The sequence below is a fragment of the Dreissena polymorpha genome, chromosome 11, assembly GCF_020536995.1.
Source record: "Dreissena polymorpha isolate Duluth1 chromosome 11, UMN_Dpol_1.0, whole genome shotgun sequence".
Classification (NCBI taxonomy): Eukaryota; Metazoa; Mollusca; class Bivalvia; order Myida; family Dreissenidae; genus Dreissena; species Dreissena polymorpha.
In genome coordinates this window covers 72,354,802-72,369,788 of record NC_068365.1, presented here as the reverse complement: position 1 = coordinate 72,369,788, position 14,987 = coordinate 72,354,802, and the positions used below count along the sequence as shown (strand labels likewise).

At 31.9% G+C, this 14,987-nt stretch overlaps 1 protein-coding gene across 1 annotated transcript; it reads right to left on the bottom strand.

The window, feature by feature from the left end:
• Nucleotides 1–4,930: 4,930 nt before the first annotated feature.
• LOC127851549 (uncharacterized) lies at nucleotides 4,931–7,080 on the bottom strand. The gene is made up of 3 exons (XM_052385379.1): nucleotides 6,953–7,080; nucleotides 6,065–6,234; nucleotides 4,931–5,219 (listed from the first exon to the last, which is right to left on the bottom strand). The coding sequence occupies exons 2-3, from the start codon at nucleotides 6,227–6,229 to the stop codon at nucleotides 5,007–5,009; spliced, it is 378 nt and encodes a 125-aa protein (XP_052241339.1). The 5' UTR covers nucleotides 6,230–6,234; nucleotides 6,953–7,080; the 3' UTR covers nucleotides 4,931–5,006.
• Between the last annotated feature and the right edge of the window lie 7,907 nt (nucleotides 7,081–14,987).

Here is a 14,987-nt window from a genome sequence, read left to right as displayed (position 1 = left end):
TATCTAAAAAAGTCAGACATAGCCATAAATAATGTTATTTTGTTTATCAAGCTACACTTGTACAAGTGTAAAATGAATAAATTCATTCCAAACATTACAGGAGCCAAAAAAACCATTAAGTATGAATATGAAAACTTCAGAAAAATATCAATTTAAAATAATAATACAGAATCCTTTGACATTGAATGGGATTGTTTTCTACCATTGTAGACCAAACTTAGTATTTAAATTTAATGATAATTATAGTTCTTTACAACTTTGTATAAATATTTGTTTTGTTTTTTTAGCTCAAAAGACCAAGTTTAAATCTTAAAAGAAAAGATAGGTAGCACCTATGTGTCATAATTCACAATTACATGCACCTATTTTTTATTCTATGCCTTTTTTCATTTGAATAAGCAAAAACTATTTGCTTACTACAATTTATACACATTGGTAATTTAAATATATATATCCCCTGGAAAATGTCTTTATTTTAAAAATGTACCTATTTTTGCGTTTTATGCTTTCGATTCATCTGAATATTTTTACTTATTACAATTTAAACATACTTCAAATATGTATATATACCGGAACATCTAGTGTTCTACGTATGTTCTCTATAAATACTTTTTAAATCTTTTTTTTAACACAAAAATGCATGCAATTGTCTTATAGTTACAACATTCGTTTCAGTTTGTAAACTCTTAATGTCTGTTGACATGAAGCTGTGTTTTTTTCCTGGTAAATATTTGTTATGTAATAGTTAACAAAGACATAATATGGTGTCTGATTTTGTTAATAAAAACAAGAAATATTTACAGCCTTTAGAATATAATGCATTGACGAAATGATATGCTTTTGTACAATATTAAAAAATAAATAAACATGGACTAAGATACTAAGCATTAGCTCTAGATTCTGTGTTAGTTATTTTTTCATCTATATATTTTTTCTACCTTCTATGCTAATGGCTTTGTCTTTGTATGTCACTGTCTACAATTATGTATATAAGTATGACATTATGACATTAATTTTGTGGCATATGTGCTTGTTTGTATGTCACTGTCTGCAAGTATATGATAGTTTGTGTTGCATATGTATTTATATATGTACAAAAAATATTTGTACAAATTTCTTATTATCATCATATAAGGAACATTCTAATAAAATGATATTATCCTCAAGACCATTGCAATTTCGACATATTATATCTTGAAAAGGTATGGTTTCAGGTTTTTGTCATCTGCCTGCCTCGATTTCTAATCTACGGGATGAAACCCTTAATGTACAAAGATCAGATCTAAACGTATTTATACTAACATTTTTAAGTAAGGTTGCTGTTTACACAACTGCCTGTATCTTATTGCTCTTGAATTATCATTAAGTTCTGACATCAAATTTTGGATAAATGTATCATTTCATCTAGACTTTACCAAGGATAAAAACACGTTTCATCACCGTTACCTTTGTTTAGCCATGCATATTGAAAGCCTAAGGTCTTCAACAGAGTGCAAACAGATTTTTCCCAAGAATACATATTGGATTATTTATTAAATTCTCACACATGTGGCTATAAATACACTTTACATACTTATGATCTTATAAATGATTAATTTTCAACCAATACCGTAATACATTAATGGCTCTAATAGTTATCAAGGATGTTCTTCCCAGTTCCCCATATACAAAATTAGTCTGTGTTTGAATTTTCACGCCTAGTATTTTTTTGCAAAAGGTAATTGCACTCTTTCAATTGCCATCGACTCAGTTAAGACCCAGATTTATGACACATAATACAATTGGTGGTAAAACAAGCTGATAAAGCAACTCTTATTTCGTAAGTATTGAAATTGTTGGATTATTTATTATGTATGAGTTAAGCTAAAAAAAAAGCATTTGAGGCTTGACCTGCAAGTGTTTCAAAAGTATTTACAAAAGATCCTCCTGTAGTAAAAACAATTCATAAGTATGTAAATGATTTAACCGTTCTAACGCTTGGCTTTTGTACACAATTTTAATATCCCTCCTAAGTTACCCGTTTTTTTGAAAACCATAACTGTTGTTTTATTTGTGTTAACGAATAAATTCCAGCTATCACACTATTCCTCTAACAAAGACAAACCTTTAATTAGTTATTCCTCAGTTGAATAACTATCTAATGACTTACTATTGTGGGTTTGATCAATACAGCCTCTAATAGTTTCAACTGTATTTATTACATTTTCACATTTAAATGCATTTATGTGATCCTTTTTTTCATTATCCAATTTATAATTGTATGGCATGTTTTCTGGCACCATTTTCCATATGGCTATAAGGGTATGTATCTATATAAGTTTTACATTCAATACTAAATTTTACTACACATTGATCTGATAAAATGTTAGGATCTTTAACTTATGAATCTATTGAAACATATTACTTGAACAGAGAGCAAGATCAATAGTGTTACAGCCTTGTGAACTTACAAATGTGTGTTTTCCTATATATCTACATTGTATTTAAACCAAATCTACCATTCACTATTTTTAAACCTGACATTTTACAAACATCCAGTAATAACTTTCCATATTCATTTCCAGTTTAATTAAGGTTTTATCTTGGTAAGTTTACATCTGGTACATAATCATCAGGTTAACCATTTTCTACACAGACATGAACAGTGTCATGTAAAAACAAAATATGGTCTTTCCCCAACTCGGGCATTGAAATATCCACATATATGGAACTCACAAGTGTCATACTCATACATATTTTTAAAATGTAACATTGTCATATATATCATTTATTCCAAAGCATTATTTTCTGAAATATACTTTCTTTCACTCCGGTAGCGTTGGTTGGACAACCTCGGTGGCCCGGGTTCATTTCTTGTTCCGAGAAGCATATGAGCTAGGCTAGGTTCGACATGCTGCAAAGGTGGGATTTCCACATGGTATTCTGGCTAACTCTCACAACACAAGACCACACCAAAGTTAAAAAATATCTTTCTGTGAAAAACAAATGGCTGGAATAGCATTTATAATTCGAAATTCATCTCAACTTTCGTGAGTCAAATAGTTAATTAAGGAGGAGTGCTGGGACACATCCTCAAGCGCTGAAGGACACCATAAGCTTTAAAATACACATTCACCACTGTCAGCATTTGAATGGTATAAAAGTATACAGTTAATTTAGCCACGTCGTTTACATCGCCTTTCAAATCGAGTTTAGTTTAACTTCTTCTGTACACGCTATTAAATTTTAAAAGAGCTAAAAGAAAAGTCTCGTTATAAGTCGAGCGTATTCACGTTAAATTGTTTCATTAGCTAAGCCTGACTATACAATGTGCATCACTAATAATACGTAGTCAGTAACGAATATATATGAAGAATATGGGGTCCGAAAAATCATCGATCCTTTTGCACTATATTTAAGGATTACCACCATATTATTAATTTGAACCGATTATCGTTGTGCAGGACAATTCTGTGCAAAACCTTAGAGTATTTAACAGAATATATGTGAAGATTTAGTATGATTAAAGGAAGCTGTCTTATATTGTATATGCTATAGGTAAATACCAAATAACATGTTGAATAATTCCCGCAATGTGGCCAGAATGGTAAGAATTTAAAGCATTTTTGCATTTGTAAAAAAATGCGTTTAGTGAGCAAATTAGAAATTGATAAATCTTGTCTTAATCTTAAGTATATCGTTCATAACAGAAATACACACGATGTATGGTTCTGTAACTAATAGGAGTAAACACGTCCGTATCGGCGAAGAGCTAATAATTACTTCGTCGTTATGTATGATTATTAGGCGAAGTGCTCAGCATCACTTAGTCGTAATGCATTACATTTAAGTGTGTATATCCGATCTTAGGTTTTTTTCGTAAAACAGATGAAACATTTGTGAATAAATCATCAAAATAAAACATACGAAAACATTATCATAATTCGAGTTGTATACCATTGTGATTACAAATGATTTTTGTTTTACAGTTGAATGGCGTACGCAGACAAAAACACAAGTTCCGGATCAGAACACCTACGACAAGACTAGTCGTTATCGGCAGAGGGCTTAGAAAAACTTGGTCGTTATGAACGTCATTGAAGTAAACATCATTTTGATTAATTTCCCATCAGCAGTTTTTCAAAAAATGTTTGTAATTTTCCTCGTCAATATCGATGTGTTGGTCTAAGACTGGGGAAATACAAAGTTGACTTTAAAATCGGATAAGCACACTTTTCACACACACGACCCATGACTATGAATTAATGCGAGTTTTTATGTAGATATGTAGTTCACCAACGCAAACCAATATAACGCATACTATCTTTTTAAAGATAGTGCTTGCATTATCATTTTCAGTGTATAAATATCATGTTATGGTTTTAAATGCATAAGCTATATAAAGTTGTAGCATTACATTGTTTATACCACCAAACAATAATATGTTGATTTTATAAACACATATTATATCAAGTCTTCTTTCATACAACGTCAGTAGTATTTGACTACCAGTAGGATATTAATGCAAAAGAAGAGAACACTTGCTATCAGACGAATTGACTAGCACACGACACGGTGAATAAATGTTTATTACGATCGGTTATACAAAGACGATTTTATAACCATAGAAGAAGTATGGAAAAGGTAAAAATAGCATGCAATTAATTATAACATACACAAATAGGAAGCAACCGAATAACCCATGATATGTTTATGTATGCTCTCAAATACATTTAGCAATATTAGGCGGAGGCCTATAGCTAAATGGTGTGAGACCATAGTACGTCTGCTATCAAGCACATTATTATTTAGCAGCATTTAATTAGGTAATAAATTTAAACAAGACATAGCAAGTTTACTAACAAATAAGTATTTGACCAAATGGTAATGAAACCAATATTTTTTGTACCAGACAATTCAGTATTACATGGTCAAGGAAAAAATACAGCTCTTCAAGTACAAGATAAATGTATTTGTAAGTATCAACTTTTTAAGCATATAGCATACACAAAATATACTTTGTATCATCACACACACGCGGGCACCCAGGCTTCGCCGCAAAACCAAACGGACGGAGCTCTATAAGACTTCTCTGCCCAGTCCCGAACTACTCGGTAGTAAATCCAAGCAATCATCTGACAAAACCATCGTCCAAACCAATGCACCGCACTGCACGAGTTCATCATGTTGTCATACCAACGGTCATCGCAGTTCAGGCGTGAAACACTCCGCCCGTTGCCCTGCGGGGAAAAATAATAATGTTCATGCATGCTGTTAGTCACCATCATTGTATGCCTTGTGTCGTATTAATAAACCTGCACAAAATAGTGGGGTGTCTCACAGGTGTTAAAGCATTTATTCACGCATGAGTTTTATACTGTACGCAAGCATTATTTTCTATAAAACTATAATTTCATTGATTTTCTTCAACCACTTTGTCTGAATTGTCATTCTATTTTTGTAATAATTAGCATTTTACATATCTTGTTGTTTTTAGTAGAATATGATGTACTCGCTTTAAGCAACAGCTATTGAGAACGTAAAATTTATCGGCGAATCAGGATCCGTTTCTTAATGCAATAAAAACAACTACAATTCAAACGCTTTACTTTTAACAATAATACTATACTAAGTGCTCTGTTAAAATGAAGACTTGCCGTTAAAAGCACGATTGAAATAATCAATTTAACGATAATTTAAAATATAAAACAATACAACTCTTAATCCATGCACAAAAGCTTTATGATGGAGTTCACATAGACAATCAGAAAGTGTTTTCAGTATCAGTCAGTTTATTTGAAGTCTAACACTTCAACGGATAAGTAAATGCCTCTGTTAACGTCATACTTCGATTCAATCAGCCCACCATGCTAAATAAAGACGACTTAAAGACAATGGGGTTTAAGTAGCTACTAGGCCATGCAATACAGGATAATGCATTTATACAACACCACACAGAACTAAATGTAACATAATGGTTAAAATTGGGGTAAATATTGTTAATACTAAAAACTAAAACTGAAGACTAAAATTAAATTGAAAACTGCATAAAGAGCAATTAAACTAAGTACAGTTCAAGACCTACGCAAGCGTAGCATATGTCGTGTTTGTCACAGTCAGCTTTGAACCATAAGTTGGCGACATGGCTGCATCCATCAGCCCAATACTTCGGCTGACAGGCATCAGCGGAGATGTTGAGGTAGTTCAGCATGACAGTCGTGGTCAGGGCAATAACAATGCCGATTGTCATAGTTCCTAAAAGACAAGAATTTATCGTGTCACAGACATCTTGGCTTATGTGATGTTCCGTCAGAAAGACCGACCTGAATGGCACATTTCCTAAAATAACATTTTTTTCTCTTCAAACATTCTAGTTTCAAAATTATGCGATATAATTGTTTAAAGAAGTTTCTAGTGTCTAAAACTGGGATAGTAAAATCATTTTCAGCCTAAAACAATCAAAAGTGATATCAACGATATTGTATTCTCACAATTACTAATATTTCAAACACAAACAACAACTGACGACAAAAAATTGTTGACCAAACAAACCTATGCAAATATAAACTCGTTCATAATCTAATATATAATAATATAAACGGACATTTATTTTCATGGAAAGTAATAGTAAAAACATAGTAAGTAAGGTTCTCGCCGGACTAATAATCCGTCGTGGCCTGGATAAACAATCAACACACTTGTAACATTTTGCATTCTTTTCCAAAAGTAGACTCATGTTATAATAATTTAAAATTCAATAACAACATGATACATATTAAGATGTATTTGACATTACATGAACATTCTTGATACATAATTGATAAAAAAAACATAAAACCAACAATGTAACCACATGAAAATAAACGACAACACATAATGCTTAAAAAAATACTATTACATTTACATCAAGAACCACTATTACTGCTATTAGGTATTATTACATTATAAATAAAATCGTTACATAATTAAATACCTGCAGATATATTGATCAAGCACAGAAAAATCGCGTCTAGCTATGCTGTTAGTGACTTAACGATGTCGTTTGACATATGATAGAAAGCATCAGCTAACCAGTTGTTATATAGCCGATCGTAATACATACTTGACAACACGAATGCACGATTGAGGAAGACAGACCTTATAAGATATATCCGAGTGATTAAGGATAATATGTTCTACCAAGTAAAGCTCAACAAGTAGGCGTATTAAAGTGTATTAATCATCATAATCAACTTTTTATGTTAGTGAAATACATAACAAAACAGGATGTATTCCGAGTATAGTTCTATTTACGTAATGTAACTCTATTAAAGACAGTAATCAATGCTTTATCCATACTGTTTTTTCTTAGGAAGGTGTGTGACTTTTTTTGCAAACCGTAAATCTTATGAGAAGTTCTGTTTAAAATAAAAGCCATGTACACGATCAGTTCCGATTAACCGAAATGATATAATGAATATAATGAATTTCATGTAAAACGTACTGATTTGATACCAAGAACAGGATTTCTGCGTCATAATAGGATTTACATTAAATAGTATACATATATAAAGGCATGACATGTGATAAGTATGGACTTTAATCAGTTGTTAAATAAAGTATCAATATATAAAATATATAACATGTTTTGTTTGATTATAGCATTGGAATCCTTATTTCTATCATCTATGGGAATGTTCTCAGAAGCTACATTGTCAGTAGCAGGTTGTTCTAGTTCATTTTCAAAATCAAACAACACTCTGGCATCAAACCCAAACTGTGCCTGAAAGTCTTCATATGAAATTTCAACAACATCTTATCTTATGTATTTGCAATTTGCTCATTGAGTTCAGTTTCAAAGTCACTATCCTCTAGTATGAAATTAAAATTTAAATATTCAATATGATCAAACATTTTTTGTTAATTATGTTGTGTTGCAGACAGCAATTTAAGTGCATAATATTTACAGCATAAATAAATGAAAATAAAAATATAATAAGAAAACAAACATTTTCTTTTATAAGTTATTACTTTTTTTTAAATTAAACATTCTGAATTGACAATTATTATAAATCCAATTATTTTTTATGCCTATGAGATCCTTGAAAATATTAGTTTCACATGAACTTGAATGAGGTCAAAAAAAGTAGTTCCGTCTATAAATAGCAATCGGAAAATACCCTGATCTAAAATTAGCGATCGTATAAAGCTCATGTTTATACGATCGTTGTTATTCCATCGAGTTTCATTTGGTAATAAGATAAAATATTATTTGGATATACTACGGAAACCGGATAGTGCCATCTATAATCTCGCACTTCTTTCAAGGGCGACACTAGACACACGAAGCGATACACGATCTTTTGCGCGACAGTCGCTGCGACGCCCGATATATTTAACACGATATATCGTCCTTGTGTAGGCAGCCCAAAAGGAGATATATCGTGTTAAATATATCGTGCGTCGCCGCGACTGTCTCGCAAACTATCGTGTGTCGCATCGACTGTCGCGAAAAATATCGTGCGTCGCCGCGACTGTCGCAAACAATATCGTGTAGCGATTAGCTGAACATATTTAAATGTTAGTAGAACAAATGTTGATTTACGTTGATAAATGGGCGTCACGTGAGTGTGTCAGTCTAATTATTAAAGTGTCCATTTACGTTCTGTGTGGAATGTTTATAAATGACTCGTGGATTTCATGAACAAATTTCATAAGCCGAACTTAACTATGCCAACGTCTCTTTTTATCATATTTAATATATTTTACTAAAACAACAGAAAATCTAAGTATTTTCAATAGGATTCAAATTATAAGAAGGACTATTATGATCAACGGTTACATGTATTTAACAATTATTATACAAATGTGTTGATACATTAACTTTCACAAATATAAGCAAACTTCAGCAGTACAATACAGTTGACTGACGATCACATTGTCACCTTTTTTTACTTTAATCTTCATAAGACCACAGAAAAAGGATATAATATTCGTCCAAATGCAATTTCCAAAAAACTTTGAGCCCGCATATGTTCTGTTTGCGCCAAATCTTATTGTTAAAGTGCGGTTGTGTTCTAACCATTTCGGTTAAGCCTACATATTTTAAGATGCAGACTGTTTAGCCGTTAAGCAGTTAATAGTACGAGATTCAAATGGTAGATTCTTAGAATCTGAATGCATTTTAAAGAAATATTCAACACATATTAGCACACTAAAGCTGTATTGCGCTCGGCCCTTATTATATCAAAACAGTAATTGATAAAACATTATAGCGATTGCTCGATCTAAAGTTTGTTTGCGAAATTCCTTCATAAATCTTATCAATTTGTTGTAGCCTTTGTGTACATATGTGAAAAAATCATACAAAATTGGCCTCGATCAATCTTATTAAATTATATCCTGCCTACATATTTATAAATAATGTGTTGTTTTATTTTAAATCATAATTGTGTTCAATTAAATAAGTATTGTGTCCGTTTACATAATAATTGTGTTTATTAAAAAATGACTGTTAAATAAAGTAAATTAAATGGTTACAGAAGTATTTTATCTTGACAATCATTTGAAATAGCACATATGATTCAGATTCGGAGTAGTGTACCATGCAGTGAAGTCAGAAGAACTATGTGAACACAATGTTGGTGCTAACATATCTAATGTTTCAAACGTGTTGCGTCTTGCCATACAGTACCACATTGAACAATTCTAAACCCTCAGTTGATTTCCGCGATTTATATGTAAAGAATGCAAATAAAACTCCATTTAAAACTTGTATATAGTGTTATTGTTTTTTTAAGTTTACTGTGTTATTGTTTTTTCTGTGTGTGTTTTATTTAATCAAAGATCAACCGTTTAAATACGATGGCATTTCAATTAACTTGCATATCAAACACACGTTACGCGTAAAACCACTTTGCAACTGTTATGTGCAAACAGCGATATTGTTTAAATAACGTTGTCACATACGCAGGTGCCTCTACATCAAACGTTTGGCATAAGCACACCACCAGTGAGCTAAAAACGACTTATATTCATGCACCACACTATTACAATCTGGCTAGTCAATACTCCCCAATATTTGCTGCGTCCTCATTAAGATCACCTTTAAATAAAGACTATTTGGTTGTGAAATGTTTGTAAAATATGCGAAGCAGTTAGACAGCGGGGGGGGGGGGGTTGAGTTTGAACAATCATGTAGGATTTCAGCTAATAAAATCTGTCATGACTCAGCAAAACTTATTTCAACCAAATAAAGATTGCATGTGCTTTCGTTATTTAATTTCCAAAGACATTGGTTGTTCAGTTAAAAGATGATCCCCAAATAATTCATTCAATTTATCATATCGTTTAAAACACTTGAACGCAAATACCCTAACTCGTCTTTTTACGAAAAGCAATTTGTTTAAAACAAAAACGGCGTGGTTTTATATTGATTAAATACTTGGAAGTGTACGGATCAGCTAAGTCTGATTGGCCTGTTTGTGGAATGTTATTGTGCACGCAGTGTGACTCACAAGGCTTTGCCGTAGTTAACCATATGACGATAACAAATAGTTAAAATACCATGAATTAATTGTTTAGTAAGCATATACAGTTTGGAATTTGATTTAAGTGGACAAATAACAGTATACCTTGCCCAATCAAACATGACAAAATAAGTATCTGCGAAAATGAAAACAGCAAGTGAAACATACAATTATCAAACGCTTGTGTTGCATGACGTCCGGAAATAAAGTACGCGCAAGAACGGCAGTCGTATTTCCGTGTTTCAAATGTTTAAAAGCTAACGGAAGTGCTGCACTTATCATATAAATGCGTCGTCGTTATCGTCCAGATGATCATATCTTCCTTGCATTGTTGTTTAGGGAAACGAGGTTTTCATTTCGGCTGATATAAATACAAATAACGTTATAGACATGTTTGCTTTTTATAATAATTAATGTGACCCCAGTTATGACGAAGAAAGCCTGTTCTTGGTATCAACTCGGTATGTTTAACATTTAATTTACATTAAAACAAAGTTTCCATATACGATATTAAGAATTAAAGTGTTTCCTAAAATTATAATGAATGTATGGGTTGCCATAAATTGTTTGCATTAAATAGTTCAAGCTTAATGTGATAATATTACAAATAATTGACTCTCATGACTTTTACGTGAAAGCGTCCATGTATCGTCAGTAGGATTTGTTTTTGAATTGAAATGTTTTCGCATGCAAGCATTCAACGCTTAAACCACTTCAACAATAAAATGCGGTAATGTGGTAGTCACCACATTCGTGAAAATAATTTAACATCCGAGCATCTCTTCGGGCATCAATACAGTTCAATCTATGAAAGATATCTAAAACAAAACTAAAAATAAAATAACTGCAAGGAGATTAGTAATACTTTTGCTTATCATTAGTTATATTAATTGAATTTTAATTTTTAATTTTTAATTTCCACCCTTTCAGTTTGTCGATACATTTTCCATTTTTTTAGATATGGATTTGTTTAATTATAACAATTACCTCCATTGTGACCCATTTATAAAACAATGTACTTTTTTCAAATTGTCAGCTTCACATAATTTATGTTGATTAAAAAAATTGCGATAAGAGGTTACCGAACATTTTCTTAATTATGAACATGTAAACTATTCATGGATGGCTATGTATGTTTTGTTATCATCTGTAATCCTTAAAACCTTTGTACATTTTCATTTTGTGTCGCCGTCCCTCAATTTTCGGCGTATCAAATTCAGACGTAATAGATATGCTGTTTACACTATGTAGAAGAGCAAGAAAATAATATGCTTGCAAATGTCGCGATATTCTTTGCACAGTACACATGTAATGTCCCCTTAATGTCAATACATTCAAAACGTTTATTTTATATATTTTGTATTTGTCAGAATTATATGAACTTGAAATAAATCATTTGATAAGATAAATCAACGTGACGCGTTTCGTCTTTGAGTGGAATAAATTAGAAGAAGCGAACATTTGAGATTGAATTTACTAAAACTCAATTGTTTGCGCCTTCTAATGACCTATTGCGAAGGTATTTATTTTCTTCAATGACTTTTCTAGTATTAATTTAGCTGTGGTAACATCATAATTTGAATTAAATACCAATTCAATGCTTGTGACTCACTGCAGGGAGTTTTTATGCCCGATTGTATAGCCAAAATTCGGCTTTATTCCCAATCGCAAAAAGTATACTTTTTTTCCCAAAATTTGCTAAACAATTCCCAATCGGAAAAAAAAACGCTAATGACATCGGCTGTTTCGCTTTTCAACGAAGCGTAGTCCCATCATGTCTCCTGAAATTCAAGCGTTTTGTGATTCGGGTTAATGGAAAACAAACATGTCGCTCAATTCGAAATATTACGTGAAACGCTTCCTAAGCAAAAACCTGACCAAACGAAAACTGTAGATTTTTTGTTTAAGAAAGCGTAATTAAATAAACAAACATCGTCAACAAGTACAAGTCCTCCCATTGAAACTTCGCCAATTGTTAATGATAGTAATTTAATAACAAGTGGCTCTTTTGCATCGTCATCGTTGATTTCCGAAAGGAAAGTGCTGACTAATATTATGATGTGACCTTATTATGTGGAAAACCGTTGATCATGATGGTGTTTGTGATTAAAGATGTTGAACACTTTCATTAAGTTTTAAATCCCAATTTAGTTTCCCAATTTCTTGAAAATACCAACACACTTCCAAATTTCAAAGCCATGTCTTCCCTAAAAGCTGAAAAAACCTGGTGATAATTTCGATATTATAGACTGTGGTATGCTTTCTTTACAGTATTTTTGGAACAAAGAGTTATCGATATAAATGTTTATTGCTAGATCTTTCCCTCGAAAATCATAATCTGGAAAACCATTCGGATATATATTTAAGCGCACGTTATCCTCAACCGTGTGTTGGTGTTGTCGAATCTGCATGTCGATTGGTGGACGGAGCGATTGGTTAATTAACAGCGTATTTATTGGTGCATTCCGTCACATTTCAAAAGGAAGAATTAAATCAGCATAGCGAGACGCGTTTTTTCTGTGCTTGATCGGTACTTATCACTGCAGTTATTTAATTATATTACATTTTATTCTTAATATAATATTTATTATTAGTAATAGTAGTAGAAGTAGCAGTAGTACATGTAGTAGTAGAAGTGTTTAAAATTTGTTTAACTTATTTTAAAAAAACAACGTTTCATCCGTTCCAAGCCACGTTGTGAAGTACACTTATTGCGTTTTGTTTTTCACCTGCCATATCAATCGCTTTGTTGTTTAAATAAATAATTCGCAAATGGTTGATAAGTAATCGAGATTTACTGGATTACATCCTAGGCTTATAATTTAAATTTATCCCATACGATTGGTGTTATATTTTTAAAAGAAAGACCCATGCAATAGTATGTATAAACATAATTACTTCACAGGACTTTTATATGATGTATCATCTTAAATATTCACTTTTTTCCTTGCAAAATAAAGAGAACCACGCGAAATTCTCAATTTATTGTATGCTAATTTTACCATGAAGTAAACGTATGGCAAAGGAATGTCCTTCGAAAAGGTGCGCTAATTTACGAACTTGTTTATGCAAACAAATCACGGTCATCATCGCCGACAGAAAATTGTTCATAAAAAAATATATATATATGCATATATGATCTTTTGTGGAAGGGCAACCAAGTCTGTATTCAATCGTCCCTCAAATGAAAAAGTGTCCAATACTTTATAAATTTAACAACTCTTAAATACATTTTCAATAATTGCAGAAAATCTCAAATTTTAAAATAAAATATTCTGCATAATTTTCAAACACGAAACATGATATTTCAAAAGATATTCCTATATAAATTCTAGTCAGTAATGTTAGTATTCTGTAACCGAACAATATTAAGAAACGCAGGGTGGTGTTTTGTTCTCTGTGTAAACTTGACGGATCCCTCACTGATCAATATTTCAAAATCGTGTTAAAATAGAATCTATGATAAAAGCGATTAAAATAAAACAAAATCAGGTGTATAATAAAAGTATCCTGTTGGAGCATTAACGTAAGTTTAAGAATTGAACCAAATATTGAAGTCAAGCCTCAAGGCATCTTGATTAGCGGACATAGTTAAATACCCATTATTAAAGTACATCATGCTATGTCGATGCAGCATAATTTATGAATGTCCATATTGGGAAATTCTGAATGCTATTAGGCATCATGCGATAAGAGAATTTTCGGTAGGGAGAAGGGAAGTTTTATTTAATGCTTTTTGAGAATTGCATCAAAAAAATTACTAGAGGTTTAACAGTTTAAATATAATGTTAAATATGGAAATATGACACTTAGGTTTGTAACTGTCATGCTGATGGAACATCACATCAGCGAAGCTGTCTGTGACACGGTCAATTCTTGTATTTTTACCACTGCTGTCATGCTGATGGGCCTCAACAACTACGCTGGTGCATGTGAGCCAAAATATGGCTGGATGTAGCGGTGTATCTGACTTCCATTTCACAGATGACTGTAACAAACACGATATATGCTACGCTTGCGTTAGTCTTCAATTGAACTTATTTTATATGCTATTTATGAAAAGCTGACAGTGTTAGTTTTAGTTTTAAAAATATTGACCTCAATTATTTTACATTTTGCGTGTTTTTTATAAATGCGCAGTCATGTATTTTATAGTCCATTAGCTACTGTAACTCCTTTTTTTAAAGTCTTACCCTACTATTGTTATCTAATGGCATCGAAGTATTACATTAAAAGAGACCTACTCCGTAGCAGTATTTGACTTTATGTGAACGAATTGATCCTGAGAACCATTTCTGCTGCAGCGCAATTTCCAATCCATGGTTACGCTTTTGTGGATTCAATTGAGTGTTCTGTTTTTGTTTTTTAGTATTGTTAAATTCAATATTTCAATCATGCTTTTAACAAATTATCTTCCATTGAACATAGCTACTTAATATAGTTCAATTGTTACAAGTAAAGCTATGTAATTGTTTTTATTGTATTAAGAAACTTGTCCTT

Excerpts from the sequence above, each read along its gene's own strand:
- LOC127851549 (XM_052385379.1), bottom strand. The coding sequence starts at position 6,229 with ATGACAATCGGCATTGTTATTGCCCTGACCACGACTGTCATGCTGAAC. Across the intron at positions 5,220-6,064 it reads ACGACATATGCTACGCTTGC|GGCAACGGGCGGAGTGTTTC; the intron begins GTAGGTCTTGAA and ends TTTTCCCCGCAG.